The sequence below is a fragment of the Dromiciops gliroides genome, chromosome 6 (genome assembly GCF_019393635.1).
Source record: "Dromiciops gliroides isolate mDroGli1 chromosome 6, mDroGli1.pri, whole genome shotgun sequence".
Taxonomy (NCBI): Eukaryota; Metazoa; Chordata; class Mammalia; order Microbiotheria; family Microbiotheriidae; genus Dromiciops; species Dromiciops gliroides.
Window position 1 is genome coordinate 79,259,460 of NC_057866.1, and position 22,453 is coordinate 79,281,912.

At 39.5% G+C, this 22,453-nt stretch overlaps 1 protein-coding gene across 2 annotated transcripts in view; it reads right to left on the minus strand.

The window, feature by feature from the left end:
* Positions 1-13,368, minus strand: part of CD38 (CD38 molecule) — an 84,345-nt gene extending 70,977 nt beyond the window's left edge. For both annotated transcript variants that reach the window (XM_043970958.1, XM_043970957.1), the window contains exon 1: positions 13,000-13,368. In XM_043970958.1, the coding sequence (XP_043826893.1) occupies positions 13,000-13,235 (236 nt within the window). In that variant the 5' untranslated portion in view covers positions 13,236-13,368. The remainder of the gene's footprint in view (positions 1-12,999) is intronic.
* Positions 13,369-22,453: the final 9,085 nt, after the last annotated feature.

The following is a 22,453-nucleotide window of genomic DNA, read 5'->3' on the forward strand; positions in this document are numbered from 1 at the left end:
TTACCAAACATTTAAAGAACAATTAATTCCAATATTATACAAATTATTTGGAAAAATAGGTGAAGAAGGAATTCTACCAAATTCATTTTATGACACAAATATGGTGGTGATACCAAAACCAGGCAAAGCAAAAAGAGAGAAAGAAAATTCTAGACCAATTTCCCTAATGAATATTGATGCTAAAATCTTAAATAAGATATTAGCAAGGAGATTACAGCAAGTGATCACCAGGATAATACACTATGACCAGGTGGGATTTATACCAGGAATGCAGGGCTGGTTCAACATTAGAAAAACTATTAACATAATCAACCACATCAATAAGAAAACCAACCAAAATCATATGATTATCTCAATAGATGCAGAGAAAGCTTTTGACGAAGTACAACACCCATTCCTAATAAAAACACTAGAGAGTTTAGGAATAGGTGGAGCTTTCCTTAGAATAATAAACAGTATCTACCTAAAGCCATCAGCAAGTATTATATGCAATGGAGATAAATTAGAGGCCTTCCCAATAAGATCAGGGGTGAAACAGGGATGTCCATTATCACCCCTATTATTTAATATTGTCCTAGAAATGTTAGCTTTAGCAATCAGAGAAGAGAAAGGAATTAAAGGAATTAGAATAGGCAAGGAGGAAACAAAACTATCACTCTTTGCAGATGATATGATGGTATACTTAAAGAATCCTAGAGAATCAACTCAAAAATTACTTGAAACAATGAACAACTTTAGCAAAGTAGCAGGATATAAAATAAATCCACATAAATGATCAGCATTTCTATACATGACCAACAAACTCCAGCAGCAAGAGATAGAAAGAGAAATTCCATTTAAAGTAACGGTAGATAATATAAAATACTTGGGAGTCTACTTGCCAAGACAAACCCAGGAACTCTATGAACACAACTACCAAACACTCTTCACACAAATCAAATCAGATCTAAATAATTGGAAAGATATCAATTGCTCATGGATTGGCAGAGCTAATATAGTAAAAATGACAATACTGCCTAAATTAATTTACTTATTCAGTGCCATACCAATCAGACTACCTAAAAATTATTTTATACAGCTAGAAAAAATAATAACAAAATTCATCTGGAAAAACATCAAGAATATCCAGGGAAATAATGAAAAAAAATTCAGTGAATAAAGGCCTGAAAAATGAACAGGGTAAGAATAGGGGACAATAAGATCTATACAGATCATGCTATAATACAGTTTGTCTGGTATTTCCAATAAGTGAAATAAGGTCAGAAAGTTAGACTGAAGCCAATTGGGAGGATGAGTTGTTGTTGTTTGCCCTTTATTCCCCAAAGAGGACCATGACATCACGGTGATATCATGACTTGCAGTGAATTGGATTTAAGTGAGGGCTGTGCAAGGTCACCAAACTCTCTCTCCTCTAGAGCCATATGGGTCCAGTGGCAAGATGTATATCAGGACGACTGGAGATAGCCCTGAATGCCTAAGGCAAATTGGGGTTAAGTGATTTGCCCAGGGTCACACAGCTAGTAAGTGTTTGAGGTGAGATTTAAACTCAAGTCCTCCCAACTGCAGGGACAGTGCTTTATCCACTGTGCCACCTAACTGCCCTGGGGGATGAGGAGACTTGGAATGGTTGAATGTTAGACTAAGAAAACTATACTTAATTTAATAGGTAGTAGGGAGGCATCAAATTTTTTTTTTAACAGAGGAGTAATCTAATCAAAACAGTATGTTAGACAGATCATTTAAGTAGCGGAATAAAAGACTGAAGAGGATAAACTACAGATAGGAAGGCAAGCCAGGAGGCCTTTCCCAGTACCTCTGGCTACTAGCACCTGCTCCTCTAAGGTTACTTTGTATCCACTTTGTGTGTAGGTTATACATGTATCTATATATGTATAGGTTTTCTCTCCAATTAGAATGTAAGTTCCTTGAGGGCAGGAACAATCTTCCCTCTTTCTTAAAATCATCTGAAAAGTAAAAATTCCCTAAAGTGGGGTGATTTGCAGCAGGAATCGAAGGAGGGAGGATAAATACCAGAGATATTTCAGAGGAAGAATCAACAGGATGTAGTAACTGATTGGCTAGGAGTGAAGGTGATTGAATTGGAGAAAGTCAGTCAATAAGCATTTGTTAAGTGCCTACTATGTGCCAGACACTGTGTTAGGTGATAAAATAATGGGATTTGATACTCAAAGGCCTACCTGGAAATTAATCTAAACTGATTGAATCAAGTGAGAGTGATTGACTGCTGATTAGCCTACTTCAAAGTTAACTAGATTGTAATCACACCTGCTAGCCCTTAAGAATGTATGGTTCTCAGAAGCTAGACTTTAAAGTTAACTTGAGAACACCTTCAGGTTCAGTGAACCAATGGATTTGGAGGACACCAACTAATCAGCTTGAAGCAGTGTGTAAGGACCGCCTCTGTTCCAGACCTATAAAAAGCTTCCACAATCAGTTTGCTAGTGAGTTGGTGATTGAAGCAGGCTGGTGGCGGAGGACTTGAGGAGGAACCAGACCAGGCTGAAACTCTAGACTAGGTAAGCTTTCTTTTTCTTAACTTTCTGAACTCCATATGAGTATCCGTATGCTTTTAATAAATGTTTAATGCCCAAAAACTGGTACCGAAGCTTTTTAATTTAAGGCAGTCACACAATTTAGATTTTAAACATCACAGTTAAGCACTGAACACACAAAGAAAGTCAAAAGAAGTCCCTATTCTTGAGGAGCTCACAATCTAATGAGGGAGACGAAATGCAAACAAATGTGTATAAACAAGCTATATACAGGATCAATAGGAAATGATCAATAGGATTAAGAGTAATTGGGAAAGGCTTCTAGTAGAAGGACATTGATGTTTTGATCCTGGCTTAACTTTATTTTTTATATTATCCCATTTATCCTTCTCCTTGTGCCCTTCATTCAATTTTCTCCCCATTTCTTCGGGAGCTTGCCCCCATTGATCATTTCTTTTCCTTCTGAATACTCTCTCCCCTCAGAGTTTCTGAGTCACTGCTCTTCTTTTTCTGACCACTCATTATCAGTCTCCTGTGGGAGCTAAATGAGAAGAGCAGCACAGCATTAGGTTACAACTTAGTGGGTGTGACATGGAAGCAGAACCAGCAATGGAGAATTGACACTTGTCAAATGTTTGTTGACTTGACTCAACTAGGCACTTTGTATGTGGTACTGGAACTTAGTCAAAAGACTAGGGAAGGCTAAATAGATCTTGGAGTTATTGACAAGTGTCAACTATGTGCTGAGCATTGGAGATACAAAGACAAAAATTAAAAAAAAAACCAGTCCCTTCTCTCAAGAAGCTCACAATCTATCTAACGAGGGGCACAACAGGCAAACAATTTTGAATTCACAAGATATATATGCAGGGTAAATTGGAGACAGACCTAGAGGGAATGCATTAAAAATTAAGGAGAATTGGAAAAGACATCTTGTAGAAGATGAGATTTTAGGTAAGACTTGAAGAAAGCCAGAGAACCTAGGAGGGAGAGATGAGGAAGGAGAAAGTTCTAAGGAATGAGGAAAAGCAAAGAGACCCATGTCACTGGATCAAATGGTATGCAAGGGAAAGCAGGAAGGGAGGAGTTTATGTTTGGTCCTTTGACCTTTGGTTCCTCATTCTTATTCACCCCACATATCTAATAAGTTGCCAAATATGGTGATTTCTCTGTGTACTACATTTCTCGCTTATAAACCCACAAAAGAAAGTTAAAAGGTACCCAATGTATACTGTACATCAGATATAGTTATTTATTCCCTCCACACAGAAGAACATACTACACAAAAGTTTAATAAGCATGCATTAATGATTAACTTGTAACTCCTCTTTTACTTTCGCTGGAGAAAGACACATCAAAAAGTAAAAGCATTTTGGGGGCAGCTAGGTGGCACAGTGGATAAAGCACCTGCCCTGGATTCAGGAGGACCTGAGTTCAAATCTGGCCTCAGACATTTGACACTTACTAGCTGGGTGACCCTGGGCAAGTCACTTAACCCCCATTGCCCCACAAAAACAAAACAAAACCAAGAAAAAAGTAAAGCATTTTGTGGGACTGTCAAATAACTATTTCACCTTTAGCTTGGCTCTGTAGTTTCTGGGCAACTCTCAGAAAGGTGAAAATCTTCTAGTGAGCCTGTGTGTGGCTTGGGCCCATCCTTTTGGTAGTGGTCATCTTCTCCAAGAAAAGGGTAATTGCAGAAAGCTCCTGCTGCTTCGAGTAAGCTCTAACTAAAGGACTTGAGTGCCAAACCTTTCAAACTCACCAAGTGGCCTGGAAGGCTGGAAATATCCATCTCAGGATTGCTGTTTAGTCACCTGACTATGCTCAAGGAAAGAAACACAAAGCAGAGGACTTTGACAAAGGTCCTCACAAAATCTAGGATCTTGAGACCTCAATGAGGCTCAATTATATGAATAGATATGCTAGTTGCCATCTACAAATAACCACCATAGATAGGCTAGGTGGGCAGAAGAACCCCACATATGGAAAGGTAAAGAACAAGAATGGAGAAAGTTTCAACTTTTAAAGTCCACTAAGTGTCTAGCTCTTCCTAGCTCAGCGGCTAATCCTCTTTTTATGCATCATATTTCCCTTGCTGCCATCATGGAAGCCAAAGAATTTCTATATGATTCCAAAGGTCCAAATCCTTCAGTGCTGGACCACAGCATTCATGGGCTGCCAGAAGTAGCCAGAGATGCTCTGCTCAACTTCACACATGCTCCATGGAAAGAATTTGCAATTATCTTCATTACACTTAAAAACTCCTCATTAGAATAGTTTTTAAATATGTCTGCCTATCTATCTATCTATCTTTCTATCTATCTATCTATCTTTCTATCTATCCATCTATCCATCCATCCATTTATCTATTTATCTATCTATCTATTTCTCTAGAATTTAACTATTGAGCATCTCCCATCCCTTTTGAGCTGACTCTCTCTTTAGAATTTTGTTTTGGGGCAGCTAGGTGGCACAGTGGATAGAGCACCGGCCCTGGAGTCAGGAGTACCTGAGTTCAAATCCGGCCTCAGACACTTAACACTTACTAGCTGTGTGACCCTGGGCAAGTCATTTAACCCCAATTGCCTCACTTAAAAAAAAAATTTTGTTTCGTGGAATTCTGCTTATCTTTCCTTTGAAGCTTTTGAAATAAATTTCTGCTGAATCTAGGGTGCATGTCAGACAGTGCTTATATTTTCTTTCCTATATCAGGGGGAGTGCCTAGTATGATCCATGGCACATATTAGGGAGGTGTTATGATAAAGCAGGAAAAGGACTGGCTCTGAAATCAGAGGACCTGGATTCAAATTTCACCTCTGATTCTTACTTACCTGTGTGGCTATGGACAAGTAACATCTTCCCTCAATTTCCTCATCCGTAAAGTGTAAATCTGTAGTGTGGGGAAGCTGGATGAAATGGCATCTGAAGTCCCTTCACGCCCTAGATTTATGGTCATAATAAATGCTAATTGAATTGAACTGCTTCTGGTTGGATCTGATACTTGGGATCCTATGAAAGGCTCTCAGCCTCTTAGGAGCTCTGGGATCTCAGAATGTTCTAGATCTTGAACTCAGAAGAGAAGAGTGACCCACAAATCTGACCTCTAAAAGTTATAAGTATTCTGGTTATGGACCAAATGTGGGAATCCAGTAAGAAAGGTGTCAGATCCACTGCCTCCATGAGGTTTGAAATTTCATCCTGTGGAATATTATTGTGCTATAAGAAATGACAAGCAGGATGACTTCAGAAAGGCCTGGAAAGACATGTATAAACTGATGCATAGTGAAGTGAGCAGAACCAAGAGAACATTGTTCACAGAGACAGCAATATTGTTTGATGAAGAACTGTGAATGATTTGACTATTCATAACAATACAATGATCCAAGACAATCCCCAAGGACTATGGATGAAACATACTATCCTCCTCCAAACAAAGAACTGATATTGATGGAACAGACTGAAACATGCTATTTTTCACTTTCATTCTTTTTTCTTTTAATCAAGTTTTCTTGTACAAAATGACAAATATGGTAATAATTTGCATAATCATACATGTATAACCCATACCAGATTGCTTGCTACCTCAGGGAGAAGGTGGGGAAGAAAGAGAAGGAGGGATAAAAATTAGAACCCAAAACCATGAATAAAAATGTTTATTAACAATAAATAAATAGATAAATAGATACATAGATAAATGAATAAATTAAATTTAATAAATGAATGAATAAACAAATGAATGGATAAATGAATGAATAAATAAATGAAAGTTAAAAATAAATAAATTTCATTCTGATGGGCAAGAGTTCTTTCCATAAGGTGTAATTCTGTTTCCTAAGGGTCAGTTTGTAGGGGAAAGTACATGTTTTTAGGTGGTTTTAGTGTGGGATAGTACTGTCCTACTTCTATATCTAAAGCATCAGTTTCTATTGTAAAAAAGTCACTTGGCATCTGTAAAGATTAAGACCTGGGCAAAAGAAAATAATTTTGTTAGAGCTTAAAAGAAAGATAAGCAATGGGAAAGGCATGATTCTTCAATGGCAAGTAGAGTCTGGGTTGAATAATAAAACATGACAATGTGGGAATTTGTTTTGCTCAACTATGCATATTACTTGCAAGGATTTGTTTCTCTTTTTTTAATTGGGGAGAGAGGAGAGAAAATATATTTTAATTGAAAAAATATTCAATTTAAAAAAGGAAAAAAAATTAAGGCACGAACTGCTGGCAGTTTTCTGTGACTCTAAGTATGTGTTATAAGCTCTCAAGGCTTGAAGGGACTTGTCAACAAAAGACAATATGATCCTGATGGGGACCCATTTGGATATCTTATAAAGGGATTGTTGTCCTAAAGAAACTTCTATTAAGTTAAACATGCTTAAGTTTGGCATATAATTAATTTCTTTTTTTTTTCCTTTTCTTTTAGTGAGGCAACTGGGGTTAAGTGACTTGCCCAGGGCCACACAGCTAATAAGTGTTAAGTGTCTGAGGCCAGATTTGAACTCAGGTACTCCTGACTCCAGGGCCAGTGCTCTATCCACTATGCCACCTAGCTGTCCCTCAAATAATTAATTTCTACTGACTGAAATGTTATTCAGTCATGGGGGACATGCTTGGTCTGATGCCGAGACCAAGTTTTATCAGCATTGATTGATCTGGAAAGCAGGTCTCCAAAGGTATCTTTCACCACTTGTTGACATGTTGCCAAGTGCATTGTTACTAAAATGGCATCACAATGTATCAGTATGACCCCTATCAGATCCATAATGTGGTCTTCTACTTAACACCCTCTCCCCCTGCAAGAGTTAGACCAAGTTTTGCTTCTATGATCCCAGGGAGGCAGTGAGATACAACAGAAATAATGTTAAATACTCTTTTTTACTTTCTTTATCTTTTTCGTGGTTTTCCGCTGGGTCTGTTTCTTCTTTGACAACATGACAAATAAGGAAATATGGTTTACATAATTGTACATATATGACCTATTTAAAATTCTTACCTTTTTTAAGAAGGGGGAGAGGAGGAAAGGAGGAAGAAAATTTGAAACAAAATCTTCTTTTTAAATGAGTGTTAAAAATTCTCTTTACGTGTAATTGGGGAAAATAAAATACTATTAGAAAATAAACTTTAAAAAAAAAGAAAAAATTCTGAATCTGGATTCAGAGGACCTAGGCTTGGACCCTGACTTTGCTGGTTGCTACTTGTTTGTCTTTTAGTAAGTTATTATATAAACATATCTATGTATGTGTATATGTGTATGTTTTATATTATATAAATTTCTATAAGTTATCTCTTGATTGGAGTTGCTTCATCTACGTGATAAGCTAGTCACATTAGATAAAGGCCCCTCCAGCTCTATATTTGTGATCTCTAAGACCCTTTTCCTTATGCCTGGTCCTCCAAAACCACATGAATCAAATCCATTTTCTCTTCTACATGACAGACCTTCAAAAGTTTATGACCTGATGCTATGTGGAATACATCAAAACTGGGAAAACAATTTACATGATTATAATCATGTTTTTTTTACAAAGGAGGATTTGATTGAGAGGATAGGGGGTGGGGAGGAATCTTTGGGATGTGACAGCATTATTTCTTTTAAAAGCATCAACAAAACACCCCCAAAGAATGTCAATATCACTCCTGAACTACCAGCAAAGTTCTCCTAAGTTGGCAAGGCTTGTGATGAAAACAGGTGTTATCATCAATCACCAGTGAAATCCTCAGACCTTTTTGAATCCAGAAAACTGGTCACCCTGAGGGAACTAGTCTCCAGGCAAGTGAGCAATGACCTCATGGACAGCTGTGACCTTGGGTGTGCATTCCAACTTTCTGTGACACATGGGACCTTTGACATAAAGGTTATTCATCAGGAAGCAGTGGGGGGAAGATGATAGTGGGAAAAGCCAGGTAAAAGAAGGAAGAGGGAGGCAACTAGGTGGTCCAGTGGATAAAGCATCGGCCCTGGATTCAGGAGGACCTGAGTCAAATCCAGCCTCAGACACTTAACACATACTAGTTGTGTGACCCTGGGCAAGTCACTTAACCTCATTGCCCAGCCAAAAAAAAGGAGGAGGAGGAGGAGGAGGAGGAGGCAGAGGAGGAGGAGGAGGCAGAGGAGGCAGCTATCATTTCTAAAGAGTAGGAATTTAAAGTAGCTGGTTCCTAGTTCACAGCAGAAGTCAGTCTGTTGTTGGAGGCAACAAGGGACAGAGCATACCAGCTGTCGCTCCCAATAGCATCGCCCGTCTGCCAGCTGAACAGTCTATATTCATCCAACAATGTTGCCTCTACCACCCCTTACTCCATTTCATTACCATCTAATTGATTCTCAAGATCACCATCTTCCTGCCACATAAAATCACTGTGAGTTTCAGTTGACTTGGCTTAAAGTGTAGGAAGTAAAATTATAGTCACATTGAGATTTTGAATCTCTTTATCAGATTAAGCCCCTTTACCGTTTCTATCTCCCTGACCCACTCCCATTTTGACTTAGAATTGATGACCATATCATTTCTCAATCAAGGGGGTTGGAGGTAGATGTGTTTAAGATATGCTGTAGAACCAGATATGATGGTGGGGGGTAGGAGAAAGGTCAAGGGAAGAAGGGCAGAGTTGTTCGTCACTGACACAGGGACACAAATTGACAACTTGTATGAATTATCGCAGCCTGAAGCTGCTTACCTGTTGGCCAGAGGAGACAAGGCGGGCACCCAAAGCCTTAGGTAGATATTGGCTGAGCCTAAGAGAAGGTAGCTTAGAATAGAAAATTTTGCACGATTTCACATATGTAATCAATGATCGCACTGCTTGCCTTCTCGAAGGGTATGGGAGGGGTGAGAAGAAGGGAGAGAATTTAAAATTCAAATTTTTTTTAAAAATGAAGGTTAAACAATCTTACCTGTGGAAATACTTAATAAAATAGAAATATTTTAGAGAAAGAGAGCATAAGGAAGGCAGAGAGAGAGAAAGAGAGAGAGAGAGAGGAGGCAGCTTTCTCACATTCCAGCACTCTATTTTCAGATAAAGGTTGAAGGAAGTGTTGCAGAGGACCAGAGAGAAAATGGCATGTTATTACCATAAAACTGACTTTCTTTAACTGTGGTGCTAGGAGGGAGTAGGCAGGGATCCACCACACACCGACTGAAGGAGCTGATCCTGCCAGCATGGGCAGGTAATTCTCTTTCCCTACCCCTACTCTCCCACCCGCCACCAAGGTTTCAAGGATGTTTCCAATGGTCCTAGTGGAGGATCCTGGAATAAGATGGGCATCGACCTGGGGTCCTCCTTCCTCTTTATTGGCCCCCTTCAAAATGATTAAGAGGGAGCTCCCAATTTTAGTGTGTGCTTCCTGCTCTGACAGAATGTATTTGCTGGTCATGTGTGAGTTTTCCCGAATGCCTGCAATGCATGCCCTCCTCTGTCTCATAATAGAGTCCCTTACTGCCTTCAAGGCTCAGATCAAGAACTGCCTTCTCTATGAAGCCTTTGCTGATGCCTTCCCTACCCTGACTACTACTAGAAGCCTCCATCCCTAAACTAGTAAAAGAAATAATTTAGCACATATTTCTTTATGTGCACATTGACATAGAATGTAAACAACTGTTTTATCTTTGTCTTTGTACCTCCAGCACCCAGCACAATGGCTGGCCCATGGAAGGCATTTAATAGATGCTTGTTTTGTAGATATATGTATGTGTGTGTGCATGTGTGCGTGTGCGTGTGTGTGTGCGTGTGTGTGCGCGTGTGCATGTGCATGTGCATGTGTGTGTGTGTGTGTGTGTGTGTGTGTGTGTGTGAGAGAGAGAGAGAGAGAGAGAGAGAAAATAATGGGTTTTAGAATGCTTAGAGACCCTGTTGTTCTAGAGGATTATATTAAGATCGATTGGATTGACTTTGCTGATTGACTCACTTGAAACTGACTTGATTGAAACCACACCTACAGGAGAGCTTGGCCCCCAGGGGGTGTGTTCTCTGAACTCTGACCTCAGGCACATTCCGCTCATGGACCACACTCAAGTCCAGTAGAACCAATGGATCTGGGTGATGCTGGCCAATCAGGTTGAAGCAGTGTGTAAGAACTGTCTCTCCTCTGGACCCAGAGGGAGGTTCTACATGCAGTTACTCTCTTGAGGAGCTCTTGGTGCCAGAGGACTTAGAGGAAGAAGCAGGCCAGGCTGAGCTCTATTTTCTCCTCTAGGCTAGCTAGGCTTTCCTAACTTTCGTGGCAATGTGCTCTATCTTTACTAATACCTAATTTGCTTTAATAAATGCTTAATGCCCCCAAATTGATGCTAAAGCTTCTAATTTATAAGTAGCAATATATTAGAAACCCCAGCTAATTTTCCCCAAACTTGGGACAGAAATAAGGCAACCACATGTATATATATTTGTATAAACACACACACAAGGGATTGAAAGGTTACTTTGAGATCAAAGTGTTCATACATTACTTTCAGAAAGGTCTTGTTGGGGCAGCTAGGTGGTGCAGTGGATAAAGCACCGACCCTGGATTCAGGAGGCCCTGAGTTCAAATCTGGTCTCAGACACTTGACACTTACTAGCTGTGTGACCTGAGCAAGTCACTTAACCCCAATTGCCTAGCCCCCCCCAAAAAAAAGGTCTTGTTTATTTGAGTTTCCTTTCATATTTCCTTCTATTCTCTTTCGTGTATTTAAAAAGAAAATTCAGTGCTCCTCTTTTTTTTTTTTGTATCACTATTACTGACCCTATCTTTTTCCTCCAAGATGCACTTCCCCCATGAAAAAATAAGAAAAAAAAATTTAAGAGAAACTGGGAGGAGGTGGGTCAGTTAGGTGGTGCAGTGTATAAAAGCACTAGCCCTGGATTCAGGAGGACCTGAGTTCAAATCCAGCCTCAGACACTTGACACTTACTAGCTGTGTGACCCTGGGCAAGTCACTTAACCCTCATTGCCCTCTGAGAGAGAGAGAGAGAGAGAGAGAGAGAGAGAGAGAGAGAGAGAGAGAGAGAGAGAGAGAGAAATGGGGGAAAGGCATTGTAATAAATCACTATAATCAAGCAAAATGAATCTATACAATAACCATGTCCAAAAATATAGATCTCTTTCCGTTCTTTGAGGCAATCACTTCTTTTTCAGGAGATGTGTAACACACTTCAGCATAGGGCCCTTGTAGATGTGGAAGGTCATTGCTTTGAGTTCTTAAGTCTTTTAAGGTTATTTTTCTTTACAATGTTGTGTCCTTGTATAAAACTCTTCTTCTGGTTCTGCTCTAAGAAATTTTTGTTGATCAACTGATTGGGTCTCCCAAGGGGTTTTATCACTTCCTCAAAGAGCTACTTCAGTGTCCTTCAGTCGGGAGTTGGCAACAAACACAACTCTTTGTATAACCAAGCCTTTTTGGATTATGTCTCATCTGAGAGAGATGTATGTGGATGCAGGAGCATACTGGTAGTCAATACCTCAGGTATGGACTGAAAAAGGCAGGCATTGGAGACAGAGATCAGAGACCACCAAGCAAACTACTCCAGTATCTTTGCCAAGAAAAACCCCAAATGGGGTCACAAAGAATTGAACATAATTGGAAAAAACATTTTTGGAGGCAGTTGGGTAGCTCAGGGAATAGAGTGCTTTGCCTGGAGTCAGGAACACCTGACTTCAAATCTAGCCTCAAACACTGACTAGCTGGGTGACCCTAAACCAGACACTTAACCTCTGTTGGCTTTAATCCACTGGAGAAGGAAATTGCCAAACCACTGTAGTATCTTTGCCAAGAAAACCCCACATGGACAACATTGGCATGCTATGGTCCATGGGGTCACGAAGATTTGGACACCAGTAAAAAGACTGAACAACAAAATTATGGGAACGTATTGAAGGGCAAATTGACCAAACTTATGTATGTGTGCATTATTTTCAACTCCACCTACACACATTTACACTCCACCCACACATGTACAATGTTAGACAACAACCCAAAATGAGTAGCTATTCTCCTTCCTGCCCCTCCACCCCCATCCCACACCTCTGTCAAGCTTTTTGATGCTATGTGAAGGCCAAGTTAATCACCCATAATTCAGAACCACAGCTTTCAAGCTGGAAAGGACCCGAAAAATAACATTCCTCGCCCAACATTCCTATTTTACACATGAGGAAACTGAGCCCCAGAAGTGAAGGACTTGCCCAGGATCATAGAGTAAGTGGCAGAGGTAGGTTTTGAACCTAGGTCTTCTGTGGATAGCATTATCAGAACTAGGAGAGTAACATTTAGAACTGTCTCCTCCCCCAAGCCTGCGTGCCTTATCACACTGGCACACACCACTCCCTCCACCCTCAATCCAATTGACAAAAATTTTAATGTCTGTTGCAGAATTTTAAGCGTTTGAGGTGCCTGCCTGCCCTCCTCTTTTCAGCTGATCCCAAACAGTAGCCTGATTGTTTAAAGAAGTTTGCACTGTTCCTTTGCCAGAGCTGTTTGTTTGGTGGCTAAAGGCAGGGTCTCCCCACTTACCTCAGATTTGGGTTTCTTATCCTGGCATAATTGAAGCATCTTCCCAGCATGATTTCTTTCAAGTTGGCTGTGGATCCTCTTCCCTTCCACTGTGGCAGTTCAGAGGGTGAGTCCCTCTTGTGGACAAAGACCACAGCAACAAAGACTGCAACAGCCCCAAGGATTAGGGTGATTATGAGTCCAAGCAAGAGGCACCTACATTTCTGCCTCCAGTGCGAACTGCTTTCCCTGACCATGGTGAGGAAAAGAAAGGTGAGTGAAGCAGAGGGAACCTGGTTGTCCCCAAGACTCTGGCAGTAGATGGGGGAAGGGGAGATTAAGCAATTTGGCCAGTCAGTATGAAACTGCACCTCCCCCTTATGGCTTCTATGATTCGCTTTGCTTCTTTCCAGCCCCTCCCCTCCTTCCTTTAAAGGTTCTGGCTCACTCACTGGGCAATAACCCTGGCCTAAACAAACAGGAGCCAAGAATTCCCACAATCATAAGCAAATTGAATGAGTCTCCTCTTTTTTTTTTCTTTTCTTAAAACACCACTGAGCCTCAACAGTGAATGGCAAGGGTGACTGAAAGGTCAAGTTAATCCTAGCTCCAATTCACTGTCTAACACAGTACCAGAACTGATGATACTTTTAGGAGTAAAAGGGGAACTGGGCTCATAAAGTCTTATATCCGAGGAACCTGTGATACTTGGCCAAGAATATTCTCCTCAGGGGCAAAGTAAAGGATTATAGAAATGAGATTAGAACTCAGGAAACCCACCTATTGGTCTAGTTCCCCATCCAGTTGACCCTGCTTCTCTCTTCCTTCTTCAGTTCCTCTTCCTAAATTCTTTCATTTTTCACATGTAACTTCTCCTTTGCTATAGAATTCCTCATTGCCACCAGTTATTTGGCAGGTATTCTCAAAAGATACAGCCCTGTAAATGATGTTTTATTTTCGACACCCAAGCCCATAAAAGAGATTCTGCTTGCTGCAGGCAGTACCTTCAAATTGTAATTCAACAAGTATTTGTTGGGCACTCTCTGCATTTCTGTGCCCAGTATTTTTCACATAGCAAGTACTTACTAAGTGTTTATTATATTAAATTACTTAGGACTATTCAAGATTATGGGACCTATGTAAATATTTGAATTAGTGTACGATTACATTTATTTGAAAGTTCTCTCTAATGATGCAAACTGACAGTACAAAAAGAAATTTAAGACATGGTCCTTGCCCTGTTCAGTGAATTAGAACCAACATACATCTGAACTTTGTTTCTCATGTATTCACCATTGACCTTTCATGACTGTTAGCTGAATCCTTGAAGAATCTATGATTTCGTAGAATTGTGGGTATATTCACCCAAGCAGACTGCAGCCCATAAGCCTCTGAGTAGACTGTCTTTGAGAGTTACTATGCAACACAGAATTTCACCACCCACCCTGTGGTTAGTCTGGTTATGAGCCTTTCCGACATGGCTTGACTAAATTCTCCTATGGCAGTTAATTTTCATATGACTACCTGCCTGCAAGGTGGGACTACCTACCATCTTGGTGGGAGATAGTGTCAATAGAGATTCCACCGACAGAACGTTTGAGAAGCCCCAGTTTACTCCCACTATGATGAGACAGTAGAAGAAGACTTTCAAAGTAGTTAGCTGCTTTAAAGCAGCAAGTAGGTTGTGATTCACCAACTGCTTATGATGTAGAAGATCATGGTTTGTGTTTGTTTAGACTGTTGTTGGCCCAGCCAAAGTCCTTTGAAGGAAGAAGAAAGGGATTGGGAAGAAGGGAAAGAGATATATAAGAACGATTCCCCTTATTTAACTGGGGAAAGAAGATTCTATAGCAAAAGAATCACAGATTTAAAGTTGGAAGGAACAGACCTTAGAAAGTAATAATCTAACCATTCATTTTACAGTTGAGGAAACTGAGGCCCAGAGATGTGAAGTGACTTGCCCAAGGTCACATCGGCAGAGCCAGAATCAGAGCCTCAGAGGGAGGGGGGATGTCAAAATTTTGAGAGGTATTGCTTCCTACACCAACATAGTCACAGGCAAAAAATTTCCTTGAAACAGTTAAAAACAACAACAACAACAAAACCTACAAAAAACAACCAGACAAAAATAAATAAATGAAAAAAATAGCCAGACCACCATACTATCACTCAACTAGCATTTATTAAATCCCTACTATATACAAGGCACTGTGTCTTTGTATCCCTAGTGCTTTGTCCCAGAGCCCGAACCAAAGTGGGTGCTTAATAAATGCTTGTCAACTTGTTACACATGGTAGGTGCTTAATAAATGCATGTTGATTGACAGTACGGGTATCTGGGGCTATAAGTTCAAAGAATTAAATAATACCTCTTCAAAAAAGGAACTTACATTCTACTGGAGGAGACAACCAGTACATATCCTAAGAGAGTGAGTTAAAGATGAGATACCCACTTCTACTGGATAGAGGGAATTTCTTTCCCAAGAAGTTTCCTATACCAGCAAAATCACAGGTTCTATTCCTAATCCCTATCATCCAGTTGATGTGGATATAAATACAAAAGAAAAACAATCCCTGCCCTCAAGGAAATGATATGCCACTTTTGATGCCCATACCTTGAACAGAAGAGTAAATCCAGACCATATACAAAGTAAATACAAAATGATCGAGGTGGAGCTTTAAACACTTGGAGGAGTTAAGAGTTTTTGAAATACTTGGCACTTGATCTAAACCTTGAAGGCAGGTAGAAGTCTGGTTCTAAGACCAAGGGCATAGACCTATTATTTGTTTAAATGTGGGCAGGATGGACTCCCTGCCTCAAGTCTTGCTAGAGGGCAGTTCATCTTCCCCTCAGCAATCAAAGTGATCTTCCTAAAGCAGAGGTCTAACCTTATCACCCTTCCCACATTGTTCAAGTAATTCTAGTAGCTCCTGTCACCTCCGGGATCAAAAAGACAAACATCTGGGGCAGCTAGGTGGCTCAGTGGAGAAAGCACCAGCCCTGGATTCAGGAGGAACTGAATTCAAATCTCACCTCAGACACTTGACACTTGCTAGTTGTGTGGCCTTGGGCAAGTTACTTAACCCTCATTGCCCCACAAAAAAAAAAAAAAAAAAGACGATCATCTGTTTGGCTTTTGATGTCTTCCATAACCTAGCTCCTTCCTATGTGTCATGTCTTCTCTCATTTGATTCCCTTCTACATGATCCATGATCCCTTTTATGATCCAGTTAATAGCATGAAAAAAGTCGACAATGTGGAAATCAATATGTTATGTTTGGGAGTTGGTGAGAAAACTGCTAAAAGACAAAGATGATGGAAAGAAACACTCTTCTTGGATTCAGGAGAACCAACTTAGAATCCTATCTGTTACCTATGAGTTGTGTGAACAGGTTACCTTATATCTTTGAGTGACACTGTATACATTGGTTAAAAAGAAAAAAAGAAGAATGAAATTGACCACCTACTTCAGGAATATGGGGAAAAGCACTTTGTAAACACTAAAGGCTCCAGCGATAGCAATGTGATCCATTATTTGTATAACCTTGATTTCAGAGGCTCTTTCCTGACACAAAAGAGCCAGGGTATACATACATCTCCAGCTACTTAGTACTCAATAAAGAAATGCAGCTCTGCTCTGCTAAGGCAGCAACTCCTACAGCATTACTATACAGGATCCATCATCCTATTTAGCACAGAACCTGACACACAGCAAAAGTTTGTTGACTTAACTACTAAATACCAGTTGTGGTTTAAGGCTCAGTGATGGCTCATCTGGGGGGACAAAAAGTTAACTGAGGGGTTTTCTCTGTACAACTACTGATAAGATCCAGTGATGGTTCTGTGTTATGTGAAAGATGGAAGATCCCTAGCTCTGGTTGGATCCTTTTTTTTTTTTTTTTGGTGAGACAATTGGGGTTAAGTGACTTGCCCAGGGTCACACAGCTAGTAAGTGTCAAATGTCTGAAGCTGCATTTGAACTCAGGTCCTCCTGAATACAGGGCCTGTGCTCTATCCACTGTGCCACCTAGCTGCCCCTCTGGTTGAATCCTATGAAACACTGATCCTTCTCTCCCTCCAAATCTCAGAAACCCAAACAACTTGTCTGTATTCGTCTTCTTAATCAATTTGGTAGAAAAAGAAGGCTCCTGCTCCACATTCTAGAAACATAACTTTCACTAGGATGCAGTGGATAAAGCACTGGATATGGAATAAGGTACACTCCTCTTCCTGAGTTCAAATCTGGCCTAAGTCACTAACTATGTGACTCTGGGCAAGTCACTTAACCCTGTTTGCCTCAATTTCCTCATCTGTAAAATGAGCTGGAGAAGAAAATGGCAAATCCCTCCAGTATCTTTGCCAAGAAAACCCCGATGGGGGTCACAAAGAGTGGGACACTACTAAAAAAATTCTGAACAACAGCAACAACAAAGGACCACAGGAAGTAGGCTCATGATGTACAGGCAGCTCATTCAGTATTGTGAATTGAAGAGTCAATGGTTGCTGGCAGTGTCTGGGAATATTTCACACAGTCTCTGGGGAGATGTTTGCTTCCCAGATGTTTTGAATTTTAGCCACAGAACTGAGTCAGTGACAAGTAAATATTTCTGTCACTTCTTCAGGCTATGTTCCTTCCAGCCTTTGAAATATGTTATCTTTATCATGCCCTTAGAGACAAAGTCTAGTAGAGTTAGGGACTTTACATCAGGCAGTACATCATGCTCTAGCCCTAGGGTCCCTTAACCTAGAGTACATGAACTTGTTTTTATATGTATGTGTACATGTGTATGTATTTACATACATGCACATATGTGTGTACACACACCTATAAAAACACTAGTTCATGGAATCCATGTTAAGAACCCCTAGGCTAGAGAATGATGCTATAGAACAGCATTCATTTATGGATGTATGTTATTTTTCAGTCATTTTCCATTCATGTCTGACTCTTCATGACCACCCCATTTGGGGTTTTCTTGGGAAAAATAGTGGAGTGGTTTGCCATTTCCTTCTACAGTTCATTTTACAAATGAAGAACTGAGGCAAACAGGATTAAGTGACTTGCCCAGGGTCACACAGCTAGTGAGTGTCTGAGGCCAGATTTGAACTCAGGAAGAGGAGTTTTCCTGACTCAAGTCCACCTAGCTGCCTGCATTTATGTATGCATATATACTTGTAAATGCATGTTGTCAAATATTGTTTTATGTAATTATGTTCCTATCTCCTACAGGAAAAAAATTATAGATCAGAGGAATTATTTTCATAATGTCTCTTACAGGAAAAACCAGATCAGAGACAGACAGAAAAGCATAGTACCAGTTTATTTGTCCCAACAATAAGCAAGCATGAATCATGTGGGGATCCCTTCCAAAGAAGGAGCTCTCAAAGATTCCCCCTTTTTTGTGACAGTATATAAACCTTTTTTTTTTCTCTTTCACTGGTTACAGGGTAACCTCAGTTTCATTAGAATGATACAAATCAACCTAAAGCAAATACTATATAACAGGAAACTTGAAGAAACAGGAAAGGTTTACCAAGGATAAAGATGCCTAGATATTTGATAAGGAGAACAATAAGATCTATTTACTCTCTTGGGGAAAGAAGTTAGTGAATAGGGATTTATCTGCTAACTATCTGGGTTCTGTGGTTTTAGTCCAAGGGCATTTTGCTCCTATTAGTTCAGGGCATCATAAAATCCATTTGGATGATAAGGCAGCTCCATCCAATTCCAATAATAACTTAAAAGTGAAAAAGTGCAATATAACTTTACAGGGGGAAAAATATTTTCAATTGAATTAGAAGACTGTTAAGCATTCCTGATGAGCTGAGTAGGAACTTTGAAATACAAACAAAAGAGGAAAAAGAAACCCAGAAAGGTAAACTTATCTGAAGAATTGGAAAGGGTACTATGGTGGTGTTTTGCTAATATTATTATGCGGAAAGAGAAACTGTGTTCCTTCAGAACCTTACTGTCTTCAAAGGGTATTGAGGGAGTTAAGAAAAAGAGAGTGGGAGAAGGGGGTAAACTGATTCTGTTCTAAGTGTTTTAAAAGGGGAAAGAGGAGGAAGGGTAAAAGGAGGAAGAAAAGGTGGAACTTGTTATTTCTCTTAATTAGGGTGAGTGGGAAGAATATACAAACATAATAAAACAGTGAGGGGCACAAGCATCTGGTGAACTGCATTCTCATCTGAAAGAGTTGAACAAACACATACACACACATACAACATGCTCAGAGTTAATTCAACAAAGAAACAGTTGGTAAGGTGAGGAGGGAGAGAGAAGAGAGGATTTGAACTCAGGACTTATCCAGGAGGGAACAGTCAAAAGCAAAACAAACTTCCTAATCCCAAAGAGAATATGAAAATACAAAAGGAAAGAAAAGAAAATGTGAGGAAATTAAGGGCATAACCTATTGATTGAGGAATGGGTGAACAATTTGTGATCTGTGAAGTGTATGAAATATTATTGGGGGGGGGGCAGGTAAGTGGTACAGTAGATAAAGCACCGGCCCTGGATTCAGGAGGACCTGACTTCAAATCCAGCCTCAGACACTTGACACTCATTAGCTGTGTGATCCAGGGTAAGTCACTTAACCCTCATTGCCCTGAAAAGAAAAAAAAAAGGCTTTATTTAATTTTTTCTCAATTACATGTAAAAAGTTTTCAATTCCCTCCTTCAACTCCCCTCCCCCTTCCCTGAGAAGGCAAGCACTTTGATTTAGATTATAAACGTACAGTCATATAAAATATATAAAACATTTTTTAATGAACAGAAAAGAATAGAAGGAAGTTCAGAAGGAAACCCAGACAAGCAAGGCAAGTTTTGAAAGTAACATATGGGATTTGTTTTATAGATATATAGATAGATAGATGTGTGTGTGTGTGTGTGTGTGTATGAAGCAAAAAGTAAGAAATAGAGATTCATGGTTTTATACACAATCCTCTTGGTGTTCTACTGTGTTTATAGAAAAGCACTTTTTATTATTGTTAAAGTTTGGAATATAAAATAAAACTTAAATTTAAAAAGATATTTATATGGGGCGGCTAGGTGGTGCAGTAGATAAAGCACCGGCCCTGGATTCAGGAGTACCTGAGTTCAAATTCGGCCTCAGACACTTGACACTTACTAGCTGTGTGACCCTGGGCAAGTCACTTAACCCCCATTGCCCCGCCAAAAAAAAAAAAGATATTTATGGTTTTATATATAATCCTTGATGTTTTCTATTTTTTTATAGAATTTTTTTGGTATTTGTTAAGTTCAGTTTAAAAAAACACAGATTTTTAAAAAGTATCTGTTATCTCTCATTTGCTTACTACAATACATTAGATTTAAGTGAGGGAGGGGTGTTATGTATAAGAAAATACAAAATACAAGATAATTTTGTGGTGAAGGCCCTGGCAGCGGGGAGATAGGGAAAGGCCTCACATAAGTGTTAGAGAAAACTTAAAGTAAGCAGAAGGAAGAAAAGATCATCACTGAGACAGGACGTAAAGAGGAACCTAGTGATGCGGGCATACCCAGTACTTTCGATATCTGAAAAGAGTATCTAGTACCTAGCTCACAGATGTGTGAGGAAAGTTTTATGTGTATGTATATGTGTGTGCACATATATGTGCATGTGTGCATACACATGTGTATATATGTATTGTTTGTGTGTGCATGTGTATATGTGTGTTCATGCTTATGCATGTATATGTGTATATGTGTGTAAGTGGGTATATGCATGTGGGTATGAATATATACATATATGATCCTGATATATAAACATATAATATATAAATCTATGATCTATCACATATATACACATACACACACTATAAATATAAACACTAAATATAACCATATAGATATATAGAATTTTAGTTATGTAGTAATACATTAAAAAGCTCTGTGTGAGGGGCAGTTAGGTGGCGCAGTGGATAGAGCACCGGCCCTGGAATCAGGAGTACCTGAGTTCAAATCCAGCCTGAGACACTTAACATTTACTAGCTGTATGACCCTGGGCAAGTCACTTAACCCCAATTGCCTCACTAAAACAAACAAACAAACAAACAAACAAAAAGCTTTGTGTGTGTGTATATATTAAACATATATATATATATATACACACTATAAATGTACATTATATATAACACTACAGATATATAGAATTTTATTTATGTAGTTATACATATAGAAAACTTCATATGTGTGTATATATTATATCTCTTAAAATGGTTTGAGCTCCTGAATTGTTGATACGTGTATATTTATAAATTACTAAATATTAATAATTACTTCAGTGCTTCAGCAGATCCTTGACTTTGTGAATGTGGTTACTCTTTCCAGAATCTGTCAGTAACTTTCATCTTGTGTGATTCTTGTCCCTACCTTCCAAGAAATCCTACAGGAAAGAGTTTCTTCGCTCCTTTCATAGATAATATGACTGTCTTCATACTTGCTTGAGTCCCTTCCTATCAGTCCCCATCCAGTCTCTGTGCATATATATCAAGTTAAATGGAAGTCAACCTATATTTATTAAGCATCTTCTATGTGCCAGGCATTATACTAAATGCTGAGGAGTCAATGAATGACAACAGATAGTTCCTGCCCTCAAGGAGCTTACAGTCTAATGGGGGAGACAACACGCAAACAACATGCAAACTTATGCATAGGCACAAGATATATAAGATAGATTGGACTTCATCACAGAGGAAAGGCACTAGCATTGAGGAGAATCAGGAAAGGTTTCCTCTGGAAGGTGGGGTTTTAAGCTGGCACTTGAGAGAAGCCAGAAGTTGAGGCAAGGAAGGAGAGAATTCTAGGGATGGTAGACAGGCTGTGACAGTGCACAGGGTTGGGAGATGGAGAGTATATATACAGGGTGTCCTAAAAGTTTAGTGCAGTTTAAAGCTGTTATCTTAGTGTAGTCTAAATGTACAGGGAAGTCAAGTTAAAACAGCCTGTTGAGTTCATAGGATTATAGATTTAAAGCCATCATTGACCTCAGAGGGAATCTTGTCCAACCCCTTCATTTTACAAATGAGGAAAGTGAGGACCAAAGAGATCAAGGGATTTGTTCAATACATGGTAAGTGTCAGAGAAAGAATCTGAGTCCAGGTTCTCTGACTCTGAATACATTACTTCTTCCACTGTACCATCTGCCTCCTTCCTCAGAATAGGTTACCTTGTGGGAGATTGTCAAGCAAGTATTAACAAGTGTTGAGTCTCAGCAATAATAGAAGCAATAAATTGATGATAATCCAAAGATCAAAGTAAGGAATTTATTAACCTATCAACTAATCCTATCAGGGTGAGGGAAGAAAATATGTTATAAGCTCCAAACACTGATTCAAAAGGCATGTGGAGACATGCAGGGCAGGGTCAGGAAAAACATGACAGAGGAAGGAGCTGTTGCCTTGAGATCTCACTATTTGCCACACCAAAAGGACCTTGCGTCCAAGGCAGGGTGGGTAGTCACATCAGCTCTAGCCT